At 45.0% G+C, this 25,020-nt stretch overlaps 1 protein-coding gene across 1 annotated transcript in view; it reads left to right on the plus strand.

The window, feature by feature from the left end:
- The window catches only part of LOC138282672 (RING finger protein 151-like), a 160,697-nt gene that overhangs the window by 116,981 nt on the left and 18,696 nt on the right, over positions 1–25,020 (plus strand). Inside the window, exons 5-6 of the mRNA XM_069220483.1 lie at positions 219–339; positions 15,742–15,982. Coding sequence (XP_069076584.1) covers positions 219–339; positions 15,742–15,978 — 358 coding nt within the window. The 3' untranslated portion in view covers positions 15,979–15,982. The remainder of the gene's footprint in view (positions 1–218; positions 340–15,741; positions 15,983–25,020) is intronic.

Here is a 25,020-nt window from a genome sequence, read left to right on the forward strand (position 1 = left end):
TGGTTCATTCTACCTACATTGACACTCCATAATGTATTTTAAATTATTTGATTTGGACTCACTTTAAACTTCTCATCCTCCATTTAATGAAATAATTCTAAATAGATTTGCACATTTCGTTTGGTGTGGCTAAAGTTTAAAATCTAGTAGTCACAGAAAGAGGTACATCCATAGTCAACTATTGAAAAGCTTGAATTGAGTGATGTCTATTCTCATAGATCAGAGATGATCTGCAGAGTCGAAGAAACGAAGCACGAGATGGAGTCAAGATTGGACTCGCAAAGGAGACACATGGTACAGAAAGAAAGCTTTCTTCAGAATGAAATTGACGAACTAAAGGTAAATGTTTTAAGTACAGTATATGTTTGAAAATAGATTACTCACAGTATCTTCCAAGTGCCATTTACCAGCATTTCAATAATAACAGAAGAACTTGTTTTATAGTACTTCAGACTACAGCCTAGCTGTTGCTTTGCTCCATGGTACAGGTGTTGGTATTCCAGAAATGTTAAAGGCTTTCAGTCTTATCAGCTTTCAAACATGTGACTTCCAGTCCTCAAAGGCATTCCTCTCCCTTAGTCTTTTTACCTGCTTTTCAGTGAGTTTCTCTGGTGTCACCATAATGCAATCCACCATCTAAACCAGGCTTCTCCAACGAGTAGCTTGTGAGCTACTTGTAGCTGCCCAGCCACTTGTGAGTAGCTCCTCTGTGTGCAGCACAGCCTACCAAATTAGAAGCTTTTGTTTGGTTGAATTAATATATGTATGTATGGCAAAAAAAAGTGTGTATCTGATATAAAAACGTGTATTTTCCTAGCCCATAATTTTCAAATTATATTTAAAGCCAATATTTTTATTTTATTTTTTATTTTTGAAAAGTTTTATTTTATTGTGAACATTGCAGAGTGATACAAAACCCAAAAGGTACCAAGGTCCCAGCATCAGCGAACAATGATACATAAAGAATCAAGTAATATGGGAAACAAATAAATCACTGAAATGTAACCAATCCCGTATATGAAGACATAGTGCATAAATCCCCCAAAAAATAAAAGGTAAGAGAGAAAAGATGGGCAGGATACCATGGGACATTGAAGAAGAACGTAGGAGGGAAGGGAGGGAGATCATAATGTCAGGATGGTAAGGGTAAAAGTATAAAGTCGTCTAGCCACTCAGTAGAAAGAATGTCACTTCTTGCTATGATGCAGCCCAGGTTTGGGTCGTGTCTTGACGTCTATGTACCTTAATGTGGACCAAATTCCTTTACGGCAGAGGTCAGAAAAATCAGGGTGGCAGTGTGACGGACCTTCTGAACGTCAGGACAGTGAACCGGCTGGGGTCAGTGGGGCATGAGCCTTCGCTCAATGTGTCTCGTGCTTGGTACTCTGCGCCATGTCTGTGGCCCAGAGAAATGCAACTACTAGGGGATCATTCTAAAGAGGGTGTTGATGGCTAGGATCAGATCTCTGGGGAAACCAGAAGAGGGGACAGATAAGAAAAGAGGAGAAAAGAAAAAGAGAAGAGAAAAGGGGGGAGTAAGAGAGGGGAGATAGAGCAGAGGTATTAAGAGCAACAGGGGAGAGGAGGGGGGGAGACAGATAGTGTTGTGTGGCCTACGACCATCCTGCGGTAAGGAAGGGTGTCCACACCTGGTGAAGTATCTGAGCTTGATCTTGTAGGTTATAAATAACTCTTTAGTGCATGGCAGTATGGGTCATAGCTATGATCCATTCCTCCGGGGTTGGGGGAAGTCGTAGATCGCCAGTGACGCAGAATGCAGATTTTGGCGGTGGCTAACGCTGTATGTAGTAACCGCTTATGCGGTCTGGAAGGGAGGACGTATCCTGCAGTAGTATGAGAGAAGGGGGGAGTGGTGATGGAAGCAGCATAGACTCAGCCAGAGTAGAGCCCATCGCGGCCCACAATGGCCAAACTGTCGGGCAGTCAATTAAGATGTGTATCAAATCACAACACGTCTCTCTACACCGCCAACACTTCGCGTGCAGAAGAAGTCCCATCTTGTGAAGTTTCGCAGGGGACCAGTACGAGTCATGTAGCACCTTAAAGAGGCAGAACTTTAAGTGAGCCTCCCGGGTGCCCCTATACAGAGCCTCCAGAATGTCCTCCCAGTCCTTCAGATCTAGTGTTCGTTGTAGGCGATCCTGCCACTGGAAGCGTGGCTTGTCTAGAAGAGGCTGGGAGTAAAGCTGCTGAGTAATAAGCTCGCAGCGGCCCACCATAACTCCCCTGTGTTGTCCCCACTTCATCAAGTACGTCACCATGGGTGAAGGCTGATGCCCCCGTCGGATAGTGTCGTCCCCCTGATGCAAGCAATGCTTAAGTTGTAAGTATCTCTAGTCTTGGCTCGGTTTAAGTTCGAATTCCTCCCTCAGCCTAGTGAAAGGTTTAAGCGTGTTGTGTTCCAGAACCTGAGAGAGTTCACGGATACCGGCCCTATTCCATTGCAGCCAATTGAGCCCCTCACCACCTATCCATAGCCCGTTGTTATTCCACAGAGGGGCCTGGGCGTGGAGAAGAGGGTGGACCCTCAGTAAGCGGTGGGCCTTTCGCCAGGCTACCCTGGACACCTTCAGGATCGGGTTCGCCGAGCTGGTAGATGGGAGGTCATCGCAGTAGGGACCCTGAGTCCCCCATTCGCGGAGAGCAACAGTCTTTCCAGAGCCACCCACTGTGGCGGGTCCGGCACTGCGGACAGGCTGTGGGCCAATTGTGACCGGTGTAATGCCAGCAAATAGTGTTTCACTGAGGTGAGTCCCATACCCCCATGGGAGCGGCAGGCTAGGATCTTGGCGGGCGCAAGGCGTGGTCGCATAGAGCCCCATACAAATGCTCTGATGAGGATATCTATGGTTCGTAGTGCGGAGAGGGACACTTGTAAGGGAAGGAGCCCCAGGATGAAGGTGAAGCGAGGCACTCTGATCATCCTGACCGCCTGTACTCTGCCCCACATGGAGAGGCCTAAGTGGTTCCATTTTGCAAAATCGATTTTCGTTCGTGCAATAAGGGGGGTCAGTGTTGTCCGCCACCATGTGCGCCAGGCCCGGATTGACTAGCACTCCCAGGTATTTGAGGCACCTCGGGGTCCAACGAAATGGGAAGCCTAGAAGCGCTGCTTTTGTGGTCACACGCGAAAGGGGCAGCGCCTCGCTGTTGTCCCAATTTATACGATAACCAGAGAGAGGCGCAAATCTGTCAATAACCTCCAGCAGGGCTGGTAAGGATTGCTCAAGGTCCGTTAGGGTTAAAAGGACATCTTCGGCATATAGATAGATTTTGGAACTGCCATTCGGCAGAATGAGGCCTGTTATGGAAGAGGAGGAACGGATGGCTGCGTCAAGGGGTTCCATTGCTAGTAGAAACTAAAGGGGCGAGAGAGGGCATCCCTGTCGCGTCCCTCTGTGGATAGGAAAGGGGTCCGAGAGGAAGCCTCCGCAGTTATCTCTTGCCATAGGCTGATCATACAACAACCGTGTCCTAGAGATGAATCTGCTTCCCAAACCAAATCTTTCCAGTGTTGCAAACAAGTAGGGCCATTCTATATGGTCAAACGACTTCTTTGCGTCCAAAGACAGGGCCAGCGCAGGTTCAGGTAGATCCTTGGAGGCCCATAGAGTGTGACATAGGGTACGGAGGTGATTTCGAGAAGTGTGGCCCGGAACCAACCCCACTTGTGTATGGTGGATTAGGGACGGTATGACTTTACGTAGTCTATTTGACAGGATACTAGCTAGGATTTTGATGTCACCGTTTAGAAGGGATATGGGTCGGTAATTGCTACAAAGCAGGGGGTCTCTCCCAGGCGTTGGTATAATGGCTGGAGTGGCGTTGTTGGAGATGGCCCCCAAGGCTTCATTCAAGGGGCATGCATAATGTTGACCGCCTCTGTCCCCACCCATTTGTAAAATTCCTCCAGGAGCCCGTCCTATCCGGGCGATTTGTGATAGTGTAGATCGGAGATGACCCTCTCTACTTCCTGCCTGCTGATCTCCCCTTCCAGGAGGGCACGCCCGTCATCTGCTAAAGAAGGTAGATCAAGACCCGCAAGAAAGGTCGCGACCTAGGCAGGGCTGGATGCTGCCTCCGGTGTATAAAGATGCCTATAGAAAGATGCAAGCTAAATCAGGCCCTTAGTCTTTTTTATATTACTGCTGGCAATTTTGCACTGTGGTGACCATAGCTGGTAATCTTGCAGATGGTGGAACGACGCAGTTAATATTAGTAGCTCTGGATAAATTTTCGTTGAACATAAGTAACTCTTGTTAGTGAAAAGGTTGGAGACTCCAGATCTAAACCCTAACTCTTTTCTTTGCATCTCCTGGCCACTTATCAACAACTACTGATGTGCAGGGGTCTTCCGTACCTCTCTTTAGGTGGTGATAGAGGCTGCACATGATTGGGTTATAGCGCTATTTTGATCCCTCTTCAGTGCAGTGATTTTTGAAGAGTGCATATTTGTCAGATAAAGCTAAAGGTTATCTCTCCTTCTGTAGTCTTTCTAAAACAACCTATTCCAAATAAAAAAAAATACTGAAGCAGCAAAATATTGGGACTCAGTCATTCTTTAGAAGAATTAGATCTGTGAGAGTTAACCTTCGGCCATGGCACTTTCCTTTTAGTAGGACACCTAAGAGTATTCCTTTATGATCTAGGCAATCAAGAATATCCTGCTGCTTCACAAGGAGCTCTGGATTTTAAACTGATGTCCACTTCTTAACTACCTCATTCCTATATTTACTATAATAAGTACTACTAAGCATAAGGGAACTCCCTCCATCATCTCATGCACACCTACCTGTGTTGGTCCCTCTTGAGGGGAGTAAACGCTCTAGACAAAGACTATAACAGAGGACAGCTCTGCGAAAAAGCAACAGCTAGGAGTGCATCTATTCCAAACTGCCCTTTTGCAGGCGATTGTGCATTCTAGAAACGGACCGACTCTTAACAGTGGTAAAGGTTGGGTGGCGAGGAGGTGGCAAGCAACAAAACTGCAGAAGTGATGTTGGCATAATTGGATCATAAAGCAGATGGTGTGGAGACCTTGATGCATGCCTGCTGAGCTCTTTCCTGGATCGCTTGAGAGACAGTGTACTCGGGAGGTGCTAAATTTCAAGAACAGTAGAAGAGTCAAGGAAATTACTTGCTAACATCCACCTCCTCAGCAGGCTGAGTTTAGTGAGCTGGTGGTGTGATTTCTCATTCAAAGCCACTTCTTTAAAAAATAAATTGATGGAAATCTATGCCGCCCCCATTTATTAAATTATAAAGTTCCAGGCACGCTGTCTTTCTCCACTATGAAATCCTTCTGGCAGAACCAACAACAAAGTTATAACTATGTTCGATTCCTTCGAGCCAGTGTACCCAGCAGACTTGTGACTATATTTCATGAACATTTATGTCTGTGAACAATATGCCAAATCTCGTATACGCCAGCCTGTATGCCTAAATGGGGAAAAACTAAGTTTGACTCAGTCAGTTTTCTAAAACTCTTACTATGTAGAGAGCACACATGGTCCAAAATATTTTGTCTCAGTGCAGAATCGTAATGGTATGTGGCCTGTCATTAAAAACGTTTGGAAGCATTGCTTCTTTCCCCTCCAAAGTGAATGTAACCAGTCAGAAGTAGAGAGGGATGGAAAATTATGGGATGATCACTTTTATTTCTTTGGTATAATAATTTTATACTGGGGATTTTAGGGATTAATCATACTCCAAGTGACTCAACAAAGACTCTCTCCCTGAAACAGACTGAGTTTCTGTAGCAAGGGCCATTATTTGCTAGGTTATGGGAACACCCTGTGAACTGGCACCTTTGAGACTACCATTAAAACACTTCAGGGTAGCCAAATTCTGTAGCTAGTTCAGTCTTTAATCTACCCCATTCTGCACACGGGTTATAGGACCGCCACAGGGACATTGGCTTATTTTAAATATATCTTTTATTGGTTTTTCAGAGCAATAATCCAAAGATAATACAATTGAAATACAGCATTACGGTATACCCCTATATCAACCAACCCTTTGTGTAAGCACAAGTCCAAAAACACTATGTAGTTAGTTCATCAAGGCATTCGAAGGGCACATGGTCCAGCCTCACTAGTTTTTCTCTTTGGAATTACAATTCCTGGTTCACTGCTTTAAATGGGAAAAAATAAATGCAGGCACTCACCAGATTGAGTTAGGGGTGTGGCCAATGCGCGGGGCTATGGGTGGTGTTAGGGGTGGGACATGATACAAAGGCACGTCTGCCATCTCTTGAGTATTCATTTGGAGCATGGATTGTTCTTAGTAGTCTCTAATTTCCTCTATGGGCAGCTTTCCTCTGCACATGTGGCATACCACATAAATACTTATTAATAGCTATTTTGCTGCTATGACAGACTAAAATATGTATGCAGCCCATTGCACTTAGTGATCTTGACCTATCATGTGTGGCCCTTGGCAAAAAGTGTGTGCACTCGAGTCAACACCGTGTCTGATCTTGAGCTATTGGTGTGATTTAGGCCAGCACTAAGTGATATTGGACCATATATGTACTACGTTGCGCCAGTGATGTGGGGTCTTGGTTCAGCCTTGCCTGACCTTGCCGCTGCCATTTCGTGTCTCCACAGAGGACACAGAATTCGAAAAGATCAGTATGAGCTCACAAAGAGTAGCACTTACTTCCTAATGGCATGCATGCATGCAAAACCTTGTGAAAAAGGGGAAATATGGGGAACTTTCGCACCCTTTGTCCTTCATTCTCAAGAAAGCTAACAGAAAATAGAATTGTGATGTATCGCTCTAAAACAAACTCTGAGATATTCCCAATATGTTGCCATGAATATAATGGGGTATGTAATGTAAGTGGTCATGGTCCTCCATCTTCACTTCTTTCCATTTCTTATACATTTTTCAGTGATTATGTGTGTTTAAAATAGGTCTTCAGTTTACAGTAATTAAGGGCCAATGGCAACTTTTCCTTGCACTAATGAGAATCATACCTTTGTGTGCCTTGTATTAACCTAAAAACTGGTTCTAAACCAATTCTAAGACACCTGCCTCATACTAAACACCGGTACTGTTAAATTATATTCAATGGTAAATTATTCTTTTAACTTAAATATATTATTGCAATCTTATGGTCAACATATATAGAAAGCATGTTTCCTATTTTTGTGTCATATGACTACCATGTTGTTGAATTAACAATTGTACAAGCTTGACTAAGGCCACACCTAATGCTTGTTTAACCAGTGCAGTCTCTTGATGCCATACTGGTATTATTTATTTGCATTGGCTAAGTAGTCATATATGCTCATGTGCGCACACATTCAAACAGAGGCCCGATCGATCTCACATGCACCTACAAAGCAATCCACACACTTCCTTCAAAATACCCTCAAAGGGTGTCCAGATTCTCTCTCTCTCGCACACACAACCAGTTAAACACTCACAAGCAGTCAAAAACACAAACTGCTCACACAGGATAATAGACATGTTCGATGGCATCTGTCGCTGTAGATACACATGAGCTCGCCATCTGGTGTTGGGTCGGAGTGTTACAAGTTGTTTTTCTTCGAAGAAGTGTTTTCGAGTCACGGGACCGAGTGACTCCTCCTTCTGTGCTCATTGCGCATGGGCGTCGACTCCATCTTCGATTGTTTTCTTTCCGCCATCGGGTTCGGACGTGTTCCTGTCGCTCCGAGTTTCGGAACGGAAAGATAGCTGAAAACGGAAGATTTTCGACGGTATCGTTGCGATCCGGTTCGAGATAGACACATACGACGACGCGTTGAACATCGAAGCGCTTCGGTGCCCTTCGGGGTAGATTTCGGCACCCCGTCGGGGCCTAGTCGGCCCGACCGCGTGGAGAACAACGCCGATGGAACGGACCCCGTTTCGATTCTGCCCCGAATGCCACAACAAATATCCTTATACTGACCTACACTCGGTCTGTAACCTGTGCCTGTCACCCGAGCACAGCGAAGAATCCTGTGAGGCCTGTCGGGCGTTCCGGTCCCGAAAAACTCTGCGCGACCGTCGAGCGAGAAGACTGCAGATGGCGTCCACGCCAAAGGAGCGTCGACAGTTCGAGACAGAAGAGGAACAGGAGGAATCCTTTTCCATCCAGGATTCAGACTCCGACGAGCTAGACTCTACAAAAACTGTGAGTAAGACGTCGAGATCAGAACTTAAAAAAAGAAAGAAGGCCCAGGGGACGCCACTGCCAACCGGCCATGGCTCCACCCAAATTCTCGGTGACCAACAATCGGCACCGAAAAAGGCCCATTCAGTGTCGAGATCGTCCGACTTCGGTCGAGACACCGGCACGCAGCCTCCTCGGGACCGAGAGAGTGCTAAACAGAAGCATCGACACCGAGAGTTCGGTGTCGACACGGATCGACGCCGAGACAGTGGCGCCGAAGACCATAGAGGCCAAGAATTTTCGGCACAGAAAAAGAGGAAGGTTACCTCGGAGCCGAAAAAACAATCAACAGGGTTTTCGGAGCCGAAAAAAGCGACATCAGACCCTGTTTCAGGCTCCTATACTGAAGAGCATTCTATGTCTTCACAAATGAAGAAACATAGATTTGAACAAGAACTGCAATCCACTGACGTGGATCACACGCAAAAGCGTATCTTTATTCAGCAGGGGACTGGGAAGATCAGTACCCTTCCACCTGTCAAACGAAAGAGAACGCTTCAGTTTACTCCTCAGCAACAAACAGCACAAAAGGTAACACCTCCTCCCTCGCCTCCACCTGTAACTCCGGCTTCGCCAACTTACACCCCGTCCCATTCGCCAGCTCACACCGCCATGAGCCACGATGACCAAGATCAGGATGCGTGGGACTTGTACGACGCACCAGTGTCTGATAACAGCCCAGACACATACCCAACTAGGCCATCACCACCGGAAGACAGCACAGCCTACTCACAAGTGGTGGCTAGAGCAGCACTATTCCATAATGTGGAACTACACTCGGAACAAGTAGAGGATGATTTTTTATTTAACACCCTCTCTTCAACCCACAGCTCCTACCAAAGCCTGCCGAAGCTCCCAGGCATGCTACGCCATGCAAAGGACATTTTCAAGGAGCCAGTTAAAAGTAGGGCAGTGACGCCTAGGGTGGACAAAAAGTATAAGGCGCCTCCTACGGACCCTGTATTCATCACCTCTCAGCTGCCACCAGATTCTGTGGTGGTAGGGGCTGCCAGAAAACGGGCAAATTCACACACTTCTGGGGATGCACCTCCCCCAGATAAAGAAAGCAGGAAGTTCGATGCAGCCGGGAAGAGGGTTGCTGTCCAAGCAGCAAACCAGTGGCGCATCGCAAATTCACAAGCGCTGCTAGCGCGATACGACAGAGCCCACTGGGATGAGATGCAGCATCTCATTGAACATCTCCCAAAAGATCTGCAAAAAAGAGCAAAACAGGTTGTTGAGGAGGGTCAAAACATTTCCAAAAATCAAATACGCTCCTCCATGGATGCAGCAGACACAGCCGCAAGGACCATTAATACGTCGGTTACCATCCGTAGGCACGCATGGCTCAGAACGTCTGGATTCAAGCCAGAAATTCAGCAGGCAGTGCTTAACATGCCAGTCAACGAAAAACTTCTGTTCGGTCCGGAGGTCGACACAGCCATAGAAAAGCTCAAGAAGGACACTGACACTGCCAAGGCCATGGGCGCACTCTACTCCCCGCAGAGCAGAGGATCTTATAACACCTTCCGCAAAACACCTTTTAGAGGAGGGTTTCGGGGTCAGGCCACACAAGCTAGCACCTCACAGTCCGCACCGCCCACCTACCAGGGACAGTACAGGGGAGGTTTTCGGGGCCAGTATAGAGGGGGGCAATTCCCTAGGAATAGAGGAAGATTTCAAAGCCCCAAAACCACTACCAACAAGCAGTGACTCACACGTCACTCACCCCTCCCACACAACACCAGTGGGGGGGAGGATACGTCAATATTACGAAGCATGGGACAAAATAACTACAGACACATGGGTCCTAGCAATTATCCAACATGGTTATTGCATAGAATTCCTGCAATTCCCCCCAGACATACCACCAAAATCACAACATTTATCAAAATACCATTCACAGCTTCTAGAGATAGAAGTTCAAGCACTACTGCAAAAAAATGCAATAGAATTAGTACCAAGCACACAAATAAACACAGGAGTTTATTCACTGTACTTCTTGATACCAAAAAAGGACGAAACACTGAGACCAATTCTAGACCTCAGAGTAGTAAACACATTCATCAAATCAGACCACTTTCACATGGTCACACTACAAGAAGTGTTACCATTGCTCAAAAAACACAACTACATGACAACCCTAGACCTCAAGGACACATATTTCCATATACCAATACATCAATCACACAGGAAATATCTAAGGTTTGTATTCAAAGGAATACATTACCAATTCAAAGTATTGCCTTTTGGTTTAACAACCGCTCCAAGAGTATTCACAAAATGCCTAGCAGTAGTCGCTGCACACATCAGAAGGCAGCAAATACATGTGTTCCCGTATCTAGACGACTGGCTAATCAAAACCAGTTCGCTCACACAATGCTCAAACCACACAAATCAAGTCATACAAACCCTCTACAAACTAGGGTTCACCGTCAACTTTGCAAAATCAAACATTCTGCCAAGCAAAGTACAGCAATATCTAGGAGCCATAATAGACACGACAAAAGGAGTAGCAACGCCAACTCCACAAAGGATCCACAATTTCAACAGAGTCATTCAACACATGTCTCCAAACCAAACAATACAAGCAAGAACAATACTACAGCTCCTAGGCATGATGTCCTCATGCATAGCCATTGTCCCAAACGCAAGACTGCACATGAGGCCCTTACAACAGTGCCTAGCCTCACAGTGGTCTCAAGCACAGGGTCACCTTCTAGATCTGGTGTTGCTAGACCGCCAAACTTACCTCTCGCTTCTATGGTGGAACAGTATAAATTTAAACATAGGGCGGCCTTTCCAAGACCCAGTGCCACAGTACGTAATAACAACAGATGCTTCCATGACAGGGTGGGGAGCACATCTCAATCAACACAACATAAGAGGACAATGGAACATACATCAAACAAAACTGCATATAAATCATCTAGAATTATTAGCAGTTTTTCAAGCACTAAAAGCTTTCCAACCAATCATAACCCACAAATACATCCTTGTCAAAACAGACAACATGACAACGATGTATTATCTAAACAAACAAGGAGGAACACATTCAACGCAGTTAAGCTTGTTAGCTCAAAAAATATGGAAGTGGGCAATCCACCATCAAATTGGTCTAATAGCACAGTTTATTCCGGGGATCCAGAATCAGCTGGCAGACAATCTCTCTCGAGATCACCAGCAAGTCCACGAATGGGAAATCCACCCACAGATTCTGAACACCTACTTCACACTCTGGGGAACACCACAAATAGACTTATTTGCAACAAAAGAGAACGCAAAATGCCAAAACTTCGCGTCCAGATACCCACACAAGCAATCCCAAGGCAATGCCCTATGGATGAACTGGTCAGGAATATTTGCTTACGCTTTTCCTCCTCTCCCTCTCCTTCCTTACCTAGTAAACAAATTGAGTCAAAACAAACTCAAACTCATTTTAATAGCACCAACGTGGGCAAGACAACCCTGGTACACAACACTGCTAGATCTGTCTGTAGTACCACACATCAAACTGCCCAACAAACCAGATCTGTTAACGCAACACAACCAACAGATCAGACACCCGGACCCAGCATCGCTGAATCTAGCAATCTGGCTCCTGAAATCCTAGAATTCGGACACTTACAACTTAGCCAAGAGTGTATGGAAGTCATAAAGCAGGCCAGAAGGCCATCCACTAGACACTGCTACGCAAGTAAGTGGAAAAGATTTGTTTGGTACTGCCATCATAATCAGATACAACCACTAGACGCAACTCCAAAACATATAGTAAATTACTTGCTCCATTTACAAAAAGCAAAGCTAGCCTTCTCTTCTATTAAAATACACCTTGCAGCAATATCTGCATACCTGCAAACTACCTATTCAACTTCCTTGTATAGGATACCAGTTATCAAAGCATTCATAGAAGGGCTTAAAAGAATTATACCACCAAGAACACCACCTGTTCCTTCATGGAACCTAAACGTGGTTCTAACAAGACTCATGGGCCCACCTTTCGAACCCATGCACTCTTGCGGAATACAATTCCTAACCTGGAAAGTTGCCTTTCTCATCGCCATTACATCTCTAAGAAGAGTAAGTGAAATTCAAGCGTTCACAACACAAGAGCCTTTTATACAAATACATAAAAATAAGGTCGTCCTACGACCTAATCCAAAATTTTTACCAAAAGTTATTTCACCATTCCATCTAAATCAAACGGTAGAACTACCAGTTTTTTTCCCACAGCCAGATTCTGTGGCTGAAAGAGCACTACATACATTAGATGTCAAAAGAGCATTAATGTACTACATTGACAGAACAAAGAACATCAGAAAAACTAAACAGCTATTTATTGCATTCCAAAAACCTCATGCAGGTAACCCAATATCAAAACAAGGTATAGCCAGATGGATAGTTAAATGCATCCAAATCTGCTACCTTAAAGCAAAAAGACAACTGCCCATTACTCCCAGGGCACATTCAACAAGAAAAAAAGGTGCTTCAATGGCCTTTTTAGGAAACATCCCAATGCAGGAAATATGTAAGGCAGCCACTTGGTCTACGCCTCACACATTCACCAAACACTACTGTATAGATGTGCTATCCGCACAACAAGCTACAGTAGGTCAAGCTGTATTAAGAACTCTATTTCAGACAACTTCTACTCCTACAGGCTAAACCACCGCTTATGGGGAACTAACTGCTTACTAGTCTATGCATACCATGTGTATCTACAGCGACAGATGCCATCGAACTGAAAATGTCACTTACCCAGTGTACATCTGTTCGTGGCATCAGTCGCTGAGATTCACATGGACCCACCCACCTCCCCGGAAGCCTGTAGCAGTTCAGAAGTTACCTTCAATTTTTTACATTTGTATATATATTACTTAATCCTTTAATAGGTACATACTTACATTTTTCATTGCGCGGGCACTATTACTATAGTACAACTCCTACCTCACCCTCTGCGGGGAAAACAATCGAAGATGGAGTCGACGCCCATGCGCAATGAGCACAGAAGGAGGAGTCACTCGGTCCCGTGACTCGAAAACACTTCTTCGAAGAAAAACAACTTGTAACACTCCGACCCAACACCAGATGGCGAGCTCATGCATACCATGTGAATCTCAGCGACTGATGCCACGAACAGATGTACACTGGGTAAGTGACATTTTCATTTTAACTCCTTGTCTCCCACAACTTCCTTAATTTCTGCACTCATTTAGTTGCCTGGGTTCCAGTGTGGGCACAACTGCACAGGGTATTGTGAATGTAATTGAGAGAGCAGGGCCTGCATGGACACTGCTCCGTCAAGCTCAACATGAAGTTGGTATTCTCAACACCTGCACATCCAAGACATAATGCAAATGAGCTGCTGCTGAACGGTTCAGTAGGGCCTCAGCACAGGACTGCAGCTGGCGCTTTAGCTGTAAGAGTGTCCTGAAGACAAGATCCACCATGACCGCCTCGGCAGCACTAGCAATAAACAGGATAGCAGGCACCATGAGTACAGGTATTCTTCTTGACGGTGGAAAAGTGCTGGTACTTAAAAGAATGCAAATAAGTGCCAGTACTCAGTACATGTGAGTACCGGCCCATTAAAAGCACTGTTCTGGTTCAAATCTTTCTGCTCGTACTAGAATGATAGTTTGGCTAGAACCATTCAGGGTGTACAAGTGTGCAGCGAGTCTGTGACGAGCTGCAGCACCTCAGCCCACTCCATTAAATCCTCAGCTAATTTTCCATCTGTACATGTGTTTTTATGTGAATCTCTTCTGCAATCATCAATTCCAGTAGATCACTTTTTTTCCCAGGTGATGCAGGTGTATGGTCTGTATTTTGTTTCAGTTAATTGCAATTTCTAAGTTCTGCCAGTATCCTCCCCAGTGATAAAAATCTTCTTTTCATGTTGTTTGTTTTCCATATTTTATAGACACTGATGTGGCCATGTTTCATAGTTTTGTCTGTTAAGGTAGCCATCACTGACTTTAATGCCTCTACAACTTATCCCAAGGCTTAAATTCTAGAACAGGACCAAACCATGTGATTAAACACCACTCTCAGGTCTTCACATAGCACAGAAAACACCTATGCCGGTGTATTTCCACCAATTTCAAGGATGTAAGGTAGGTTCTGTGCACATAGTGAAACTGAGTTAACTTGAAACAAGCATTAGTGGATATACCACAGATTTGTTCACAAGCTGTTATCCATCTCCCATCTGTTATGTGCTCTACAATAATGTCCATCCATCTCTGCGGTACAAGCCCCACCTTTCTGTTCCCCTGCAGCGTCCTATACATATTAGTTATTATTTTTTCTCTCCAGCCAGTGTTAATAATGCTTGCAGTGGTTGTTTGAACTATGGAAACTCTGGGAATGTCGGACAAAGCCCCCTTGCTATATTTGCTAGTCGGGCATATTGCAGCAAATGCGCCCTCCCCACTCCAATGTTTTCTTGTGCTTCCTAGAAGGCCACATATGTGTTATTGCTATGCAGGTCTCCTGGTAATTCCCATCCCCCCTTACCCATTCTCAAACTGTCATATCCTGCTCAATAGTAATAAAGGGCTGTAAAATTCAAATCGGAAGGTCTGAAGTGTATAAGGCTTTCTTGATGACCTTCCGGACCACCAAGGGTGACACCTTGGCCACTTGTTTATTATGTATGGGTACTCTCTTGGAATCATATCACACAGCATCATTGCCTCCTGTAGTGCCCACTGTAGATAGGTGCCATCCAGTGTCAATTCTGTGATCATCAAGACATTGACTTTAATACTGATTCACAGGGAGCACACATTGATTTTTCCAAAGGAATGTTGAACACAATATGTGATAATAGGTGGAGCCTTAGAACAAAGGTCTCATGGCCAGCAGTAAAAACTGTTAAATGATCCAACATCCATGCAGACTAGAAAGCAGATCCACCCCCACCCAATATATGTAAATTTGACATAGTGTAAAAATACACACCCTCCGTCCTTCTCTCTCTCTTTTCAGCCATAAGTTTCAACCGCAACTGTATATGAATTATCATTAAAACATCATCTTTAAGTATTGGATGCTGATGCAATCTTTTTACTGACAAAAAATGAGCACACCTATAAAACATCAATCCATACATTATCCTGAATACACTCCTCCGGTCTATTTTTCTATAACAAATGACAGGGAGGTCTTGCAGATTGAGCCTCCATGCCTATCTTGATTGTGTATCTCACAGGAGATTAGAATGTTGTAGTCTCATGTAAACTAACTCCTTTGTAGAACTTTGAAAGCTGTGTCTGATAAGTCTTCTGTTTAAGTGAAAATGGCACCATTTGTGTTAATGTTGGCCTTTAGAAATGTTTTTGATCTCCTCTTTATGGGGTTATGAGGGAATGGTAAAAACTTCAAATCGATCTGTACAATCTTTAACATATACATACATATCATCTACATTCTTACTAATAAAGAAGGCATTATGTGCAAAGTGATACTTATTTCACTGTGGTATCCAGCTACCCTCAGTATAGTATTGACCTTTGGTCTTTTGTATTTAGAGCCAGGTGTCACGGATGATGTCCGATGTGCACTCCCTCATGGCAGCAGAAAGACAACATCGGCAAGACCTTGAGCAGGCAGATCTGGAGAAGCGAGAATTAATGGAGCTTCTGAAGAACCTTCAAAAAGAATGCAGAATAAGTAGTGCAGATGGAAGCAAGAAACCCACAAATGCCCGACCTCTGACACGCCTGGAGAGTCTGAAACGCAAGCCTCGAGAGGTTACAGTCATTTAAAATAGTAAGTCTAAAAGTACACAGTTAATTTTGAATCTCAGAAAGGACTACTGTTATGTTTTTTGTAACAGTAATCCAGGATGTTTACAATAGAAAAGGGTAGCATTAACCTCTAATTGACAGTACAGGGCATAGTTGAGGGTTTCCCCATACAGTCTTAGTTAAATAGACCATAGAACCTGCAGTAATATATAACCATAACGTAAAGATCTATTTATAAGGGATCATCCTTGTCTTCCCCAGAGTCGCTATCAGGCACTGAGAGTCCTTCTAGCTGTGATCACTGCAGAACATCAGGCAAGGTGGTAGTCGAGTTAACTCCATCTATATGCTTCTTGACATAAGTTTTTAATAGTGACCAAATTCTTTCAAACCTAAACATTCTATCATTGATTATAGCAGTCAGGCCCTCCATGGACTAAATATTCCCAGCTGTGGACCATCACTTCCAAAGGAATTATGGGATAAGATCTACACATATATAAAAAAAATATTTGGTTTCCTCCCACCTAGACGTTTCTGTTGCACACTTTTAGGCCCATAGTTATTATGAGAATTTGGGTTGCTATTTACCTGGGGTGTGAGCCATGGTCAAACAGCAACCACTATCCATGTCAGGGTGAGGAACAAGGCAGCACTAAATTAAGCTTGCGGAGAGCAGTCAGGCTGAACTTAGAAGCAACTTGTAAAGTATTTGTGCAATCCTTCAAACAGTAATGAAGTGAAAACACCACACATGAAGGATTCCACATCAGATTTAAAAAGTTATTTTTTTTAATAAATAACACAATACCAAAATTAGAAAAATCCAGTAAGTAGAACCAGTGACATGTAATTTTTAAGGTTTTAGCGAATAGAGCACCAAAAAGCATAAAGCGTCAACTACGTATTCGTGGTCACACTGGACCGAGACAAAGTCACAAGTTTAGACTGATCACGATGGAGCGTGGGTCGACTACAGAGACCCTGTTAGGCCCACTGAACAGCGTACCTTCAATCCTGGTTTGTGGAGCGTTGAGAGGGTCCATGTTGAAGAAGTGACGTGCAGCCAAAACTATGCCAGTTCTGAATGAGGTGAGGCTGCGATGCCAGGGCCTGTGTCATTGTTGATGATCCCATCGATGGGGCTTGCAATGCAAAGTTTGGCATCAAGGATGTGTCCCACAGTCAGGGGGATGCATAAGTTCCAAGGAGCCAATGATGAGGGATGCGAGGGCCTGCACTGAGGATGTGTTGCGCATACGAGTTTGAGGTGCAGGTCTTTGCGAGGGGGATGATCCAAGCAGCAGCGGCAATGTGTTGGTTGCGCAGCAGATGAGCTGCGTTGGTTCCACTGCATCCATGGAGGCTGGCAGAGCACCTTAGGCCCACTTGCAAGGGTCCCGGACAGGGGTGGCACCACATGGCAGGGTAAACTCAGATGGCAGAGTCCAGGTAATGGGGTTGAGGTTGTTGGAGCCTTTTGTCCCAGAGGCTCAAGTCAGGAGGCCAGCCAACTAGCCCTGGGAGTCACTCAGGTGTCCTGAGTTCAATAGATGCAGTTCCAGTCCTTCTCATCCAGGCAAGAAGGCCCCAGGCAGCAGGTCAGTACAGTGGGGCAGCAGTCCAGTAGAGTGGCAGTCCTTTCAAAAGCACAGCCGTCCTTCTTCTTGGCACACAGGTCCAGAAGTGTACTGAAGAGTTTGTGTCTGTTGTCCAATATTCATACCCAGTTGTGCCTTTTAAGTCAGGAGGAGCTTCTAGAGATTTCCATTTAAAGTCCCAGGCATCCTACCTTCCCTGTCCTGGCTCCAGACCAACCAAATGTGGTATGCAGCCTTTAGTGTGGAGGTCAGACACAGTCTGTTCAAGTGTAAGTGGGGCTGTGTCCAACCAGTCCTCTCATCCTGGAAGTGAAGGCCCATCCAGGCACACCTAAGCTCTCTGTTGTGTGTGTCTGTTTAGGAGGAATACAGAAAGCCTAACTGCCAACTACACCCAGTCATGTGACCCAGAGCAAGGTTACAGGCACCGAATGGCTAATGCAGGAAAATACCAACTTTCTAAAAGTGGCATCTTCAAAATTGTAATCTAAAATCTGACTTCACCATAAATTAAGATTCTTCTTTACAATTCCAAGGACAAGAAATACAAACTTGTAATCTGTTCCCATCTGAAAATTACAGCTTATTAAATGTAATAAGATAACCCCAATGTTATCCTATGGGACCTTGATAGGCCTTGCACTAGTAAAAAACGAATGTAGTTTTTCACTACTAGGACATGTAAAATTAAGAAGTTCATGTCTCACTTTTAAAGTACATTGCACATTATGTAGGAGACAAGGAGCTCAAAACGTAAATTAGCAAAACAGAAAGATATAGTCCCAAATCAAGTTGGACTGTTCTGAGTACAATAGGCAATATCATTAGGCATCAGAATCTGTGTCATTTGCACTCAGGTTTAACCGTGACGGGGACATAAAAAGTTCACACTGCATCACACATGCATCTAAGTCATCGTAAAGCTTATCATTTCTACAACTTTTCATACATACTTTCTTTGCCAACCACCATCCTATGCCAGTGACCATTTTACAACATCCCTCTCCTAGCAGTCTATGGTTGGTGACCCTGGTCCTATCCACAAGATGGCTACGTGCCTCCTAACCAACACCAGGGCAGCTGCATGCACGTGTAAGCCATTTCCTGCCTCTTGGGCCTCACCATATTCCCCAGTAGACAAAACTGTGGTGTAAGGTCATTCCGCAATGCCAAGGTGTGTACTATTCTACAACGAGTGCCCAATAAGCATGTGTGAGTGGGCATCTCCTAGCCAAATGCATAAAATCAGTCCCTCTCCAGACTACAGCGCAGACATGGAGTTGTTCGATCCATAAATATACGGCTCAGTGCCAAAGGCGTTTCATATGTGCAGTGAAGAAAGTTAAAATAAATCAGCTTGAAACAAGCATTGCTAGAGAGTTTCCTTGTCAGGGAGCACAATCGTGACCAGTCCTCAACCGGCAGTTGCTTCCCAAGGACCAGCTCCCATGCTTCCCGTGCACACACGCGTCAGTGTGCGACATCTGCTACCATGGTCTTATATGGCGGTGACACCAAATGTCTCCCCACTTCGCATGACATGACCCCCAGGGTGCCAGTCGCAGGAGGTGCCGCAGGATACAACCCACATGTCTGCTGGACAACTGCCACCAGTCCCAAGTAATGTAAAAAATGCCCAGGGCCCATCTAAACTCAATCTGCGCTTCCTTACGGAGAAAAAGTTCTCATTTGGGTTTAGGTCACCCTATATTGTGCAGCTCCCTTCCTGCCATGATTGATAGGACATACTGCCTGCCATGTCCAAAGTGGAGCAAGGATCCATACCGGCAGCTCTTGGTGAAATGGCACTCTCCTAAGCACCACCATTACAAACCTTTGCCACACCCGGGCTGTCAGTCAGACCACATAAGGGAGGTTGTCAACACATTTGATCCTTCCATCAACAATGCAGGAAGGTCCTCCACCCCCCCACCCCCCAAAGACTATCCCTTTCAGCAGTCGTTTCTTCCAGTTAATCCCCTCGGCCAGCCATCTGGTTGTATGCTGCATTGTGGCTGCAAATTAATAATACTTTAGCTGTGGCACTTACAACCCGCCCTCATCAGTGTTTCTCTGGTCACTTTGCTGCACTTACCCCCCCAAAGAATTGAAGTAAGTAAGGAATCGAGCTGCCTAAAAACTCTAGCGGGCATAGAGCAGAGAGACTTCTGTATTATATAAAGATAATGCAGAAGGTGCACCATCTTGGAGACAGCTGTCCTGCCCATAAGCGACAGCAGTAATGGATTACAAAATCCGACAGAGGACCATAGAAAGTCCAGCACCCTGCCTATATTTTTTTGTATCTGGTTCTTTTTTTGAGTGGGTGACCATGATTCCCAGGTAGCAAAAACATTCTAGCTCCCACCTGAGCACCAAATCCAGCAGAACATCCCTTTGGATCTCCACCAGCACCACCAACAGAAACAACAATAATTTCCTACGATTGAGGCACAGCCCATACACTGTCCCAAAACTCATGTAATATGCACAAGCGATACAAGGTGCTGCATCGCCCCCAGCTCTATGCTCCATCTGTGCAGTTCTCAACAAACCCAAATCACCATGGGCTCTATTGCAGGCCCAGACAATAAGGGCGACAATGGACAACCATGCCCAATGGCCATCCCCAATTATCAACTCACTGAGCACTAGGGCAGTGGTTCTCAACCTTTTGACTACTGAGGACCGCCACTGAATCATTACTGGAAGTCAGGGACCCAGAAGCAACTTAAATTGCAAACATTAAAACAGTAATTTGCAAAAAATCCACAAACGTGCACACCAAACAAACGCTTGAATTACTAACAATATAATTATTTTATATTGAAAAAATATGCAAAATCGAAAAGGTTTTATGGGAAGGTTGGCACTGCATCTCGGCGACTAACTTCTCAATGTTTAGTTTTTTAGGGAAGCTGAATTCTCAGGTCAGATTCAACATTTCCCAAGCAATTCCTGTTTTTATCTATAGGTATATAGATCTGAGAACGTTTTTTCACATAAATATGTGATTCATTTGTTTTATAGCACCTCTCATACCAGTGTAGGGAGTCAGAGCACTTTACAGGGGAAAACAAGGTGTACGATCCAAGTCATCTATACTGGTCGGCATTTTCCAAGAGTGCTTGGTCTGGGGAAGCACAAACTCAGGATTCAGAACAGAGCTCAGTGGTTAGCATTGACTTTAATGATAAGAATGCATTTCTATGCAAGCAAATCTTTTTTAGCAGCGCAAGAAAAATGAAAGTCTAGGGAAAAAAAATTACTTTCTAATTAGTGCCTTGCAGTTTGCATGCAGCTCCTTTATGGCAGTACATAGCTCACTGTTCTAGTTTGATTGTAATTTACGTACTGCACAGTAAGGAAAGAAACAAAAGCAGTAACCCGTTGTGCCTTGCACATAAAATACTGTTCTTTTCCTGATACAGGTTCTTTGCAGCAGGCACATTAACCATCTGTGCTACCTTTAGAGTCAAAACTGCCACCAGACAAAACTCCCATCCCTCTCCAGCAGGGACAATAATCAGTAGAGTAATCTTGACGCTTTTATTTTTGTCCGAAAGCTGCTGGATATACGAGGAAGTTTGCAGTGCTTTTAAAACTGCTCAAGGGAAGCAATAAAAATTTAACAATGTAAGTGTTTGTGAGAGGAGAATTGCCTTCCTCACGTCCCAGGCCTGTGGACCCCCTGGGAATGTGTCACGGACCCCTGGGGGTCCGCGGACCACAGGTTGGGAACCACTGCGCTGGGCATGTATAAAGCAAACTGACCTCGGCACGGAATTTTGGCTGAAATCCTCTTACCCTTGAGACTTCCTTTAGTTCCCCCAATCTGTCGTATCAAATGCTTTTTCTATGTCCACAGAAACCACTGCTATTTCCTCATCCCCTCCCCCCACCTCATGCAGCACATGAGTGAGTCTCCTTAGGTTCTTGCCAGTGCTGCGACCAGGAATGAACCAGCACTGGTCCTCATGTACTGGGTCGCTCATGACAGGGCTCAGGCAATTAGATAACATTTTACAGAGGATCTTCACATCTTTGTTCATCATAGTAAGCAGGCAATACACCACAGGATCTACCCTACCCCCTCCAGGCTTCGGCAGCATGCAACAATCCCCCTCTCACATGGTTGGTGGTAGTACCCCTTCGTCCTATGCCTCCAGATACATTTCCAGGAGACCATGAGTCAGAGTAGTGGAGAAATCCTGGTAGAATTCTGCTGGGAACCCATCCCCACATGGGCCTTGTGCCTAGATAGCATCTACAATGCCGTCTTCAATGCATCCAACGTGAGGCCAGAGTCCAATTCAGCACTCACCACCTCTCTCACTCTCGGGTGCTCAAGGCACCCAAGACATGCCTCCATCCTTGTCTGGGTGATGTCTGGATTACCCCTGTAAACCATCTATAATTTCCTCTGAAACGTAGCCATGATCGCTGCCTGAGAGGCCGCCCGAGCACCGTGTGCTGCTATCAAAAGTGTAACAGGGGTGACATCCTTCTCCTATCGAGGGGGAAACCTGTCCAGTTCTCCATCCAACTCACAATTAAAGTCACCCAACCAGAGTAGAGGCACGTGAGCATCTTGGCTAACCAAGTCTTGCACACCATAGAAGAAGTCAGGGTTGTCCGTATTGGGTGCATGGGTGTTTAGCAAAGATATGTACCGCTCATCCATCTGCACCTGTATCAACACACAATGCCCCTGAACATTTTCCTCCAAGTATGTCAGGAAAAAAGGAGTGCCCAGAGCAACCGAGATCTGGACTTATCTAGCATGTATAGAGTAAGAATCATGATTAATGTGACCCTTGCATTTCTTAGCCACTTTATCAGCCTCAGCGTCACTCAGGTGGGTCTTTTGGAGACAGGCTACATTAATTTTATGTCTTTTTACGAAAGAGAGCACGCTTTAGCACTTGGTGAAAGATCCAAAACCCCGGACATTCCATGCCCAGAATCTATACTTATCTCCCGTGTAAATGAAGAAATGCTACTATCACTCCCATGAACTACAGTGCAATAACACCCAGCACTGCTGCAACAACACGCATCAACACAACTAAACCCCAACCATGAACTACCCCTGGACTAGTATAGTGTAACATAGTGCCTACAGGTGTCCACTCATTTAATGCACCAGGACAACCCTAGAAACCTTTGCCTGTCTAATAGTGACAGGGCCCCACCCACCCAGCTCCCAACCCGACCATGTAACCTAAAATGCGAGCGATCAGGATCTTCCCGCACCCCCGCAAGGAGAGTCTGAAACCACCCCCATCCAAACAGGACCATGTGACCCAGCCTGGAGCAGCCATTCTCTTGCACAGTCACACCTAGTGCATGTACACTATTTGATGCTCAAAAGCACTCAATCCAATAGAGCCACCAGGGGCCACCAAACAAGGAGAGCACCATGACTATGCACTCCAGATCCCACAAAGCGTGCCAGTTGTTTTATTCTAACAAGCATAACATTAACAAAGTCTATGACCTCACCAAGGCAGTCAACATTGGTTGAAAATGATATACAAACATAAGTAGTTCCCTAAAATACACACTGTTTACATTAATAAAATCATAATTATAGAGAATAATCAGATAAAAATAAAACAGGCTCAAATTGTCCTTGATGCACAGAACTTGAAAAGCTGGACAACCTGTGTCATTCTCAGTCACATTTATTTTAAAAATCAATTGAAACCAGACCGAGAGACCTCTACTAACTATGCCTCGAGTAGATGGTACAGCGGGGCTTGAATAACAAGCAAAGCCGGAGCAAGAGAGTGGTGAAGTGGCCCAGCTCTCCTGAAAAGCAATAATGTCATAGGCAGCTATGAAGTTAAGCCAATCAGAGTCTGTAATCTTACCCCTGAGGCCTGCAATGTTCCAGCTTAGGAGAGAGAAGGGGTGCTTGTTGCTTGTAGTCACCGAAGAGCCAGACATTGTTGGGGCAAAAAAAACATTAATAGACTCCAGTAAGGGGGAGAATGATAAGTTTACTATTGGTCAGTCAGTATCAGCCGCAACTTCAAACCGGTTGACAACCAGCACCAAAATGTGATCACTTGAGTGCTCTATGAAGGTACTAGGTGGACTCAACTGTGCTACAACTTTTTAAGGAAAGAGATTTCGAAAGAAATTAGGGTCTCCTTCGCTGTGCCTCGAGCCTTGCAGAATCTGATTTGAAGGTAGAAACCGGCGGGGCTTATAAAAGTACCCAAGTGGGACCAAGGTAATAGCACTTTTCGCATAATTATTACTCAGATTTCCAAACAGAAGCCTTTGGCCTGACTGCAGTGCTCCAAGGTTGATAATGACAATCTCTACCAGTTTTAATAGGTCCTGGGACAATACAGCCAACCCTCCTTGTTAACAGGATATTCTCTGTCTGATATAATAGGAAATCCCTGTGGCGGACTAGCCAGTCCAAGACCTAGTTGGCCAACTGCGCATGGAACTCTGTCTGTTTTTCCCATGGGGGTACTTCAATAAAAACAGCAACATATAGGCAGGCTGTAGGAAGGAGGTTAATATGGACTAAACTTGAGGAATGATTGGATCTGTTTCCATCTGTTCCAAACCAATCCCATTGGCCCCGTTGCTCCTGGTGGCTATATGTCCACAATCCCTGCCCCACCCCCCATACACTCACACACAATTTGAGGTTGCTCACTGGGTTGTGGGTTGTCAGGGCCACTTACAGAAATTAGTCCTGACCCCTGGGATCCCAAAGTTGATTGGAAACTGGTCACTGCACCCCCCTTTACCACTACCAGGTGATTTGTTCCACTCATAATGGGCTGGGAGTCTGGCAGTGAGTGAATAATCGTAAGAAACCCAATGTCCCTACTCACTGGCAGCAGACTCTTCCACCTCAAGAGAGTGAGCTGGGATTCAGTTACTTCTAATTGCTGTATCAAAGGTGTTAGCTCAATTCTTTCAATTTAATATGTAACCCTCAATGAGGTACTCACTATCGAAGAAACAAACTTGGATATTAGCCTTAGGTGGGTTTGCCTATCTACCCGCCTTATCTTTTTGCTTTTAGTTACCATCTTGGGCTATTCTGAGATGGCAAACTTCTGGCTTGTTGAGTATCCCTCTACTGCAGGTTACCCGGGTGAGCAAGGGAGCTCTACCAGAGGTGATGATGCTAAAGCCTCAGTTGGAGTTAAACCTGAAACTGGACCACAGTTCAGAGAGAGCCTTCTCTCGGTGAGAGCTGTTTCCGTGCCGATGACTCCCACAGCACTTTCTGACATCCTATCAATAAATGTACTTTTGGCCAGGAAGATAGTAACTGGCGGACCGCTAATATTTTTCTTTTTTCCCATCTTTCTCTATGTTACAGCAGTCTGGTATTAAAATCACTACTCAGTGATATAATACCAGAGGTTTGGCGTGAAAGAAAAACAGTTTACTTTGGAGAAGGAGGTCAAAGAGAAGGGGC

The sequence above is a fragment of the Pleurodeles waltl genome, chromosome 2_2, assembly GCF_031143425.1.
Source record: "Pleurodeles waltl isolate 20211129_DDA chromosome 2_2, aPleWal1.hap1.20221129, whole genome shotgun sequence".
NCBI classification, from domain to species: Eukaryota; Metazoa; Chordata; class Amphibia; order Caudata; family Salamandridae; genus Pleurodeles; species Pleurodeles waltl.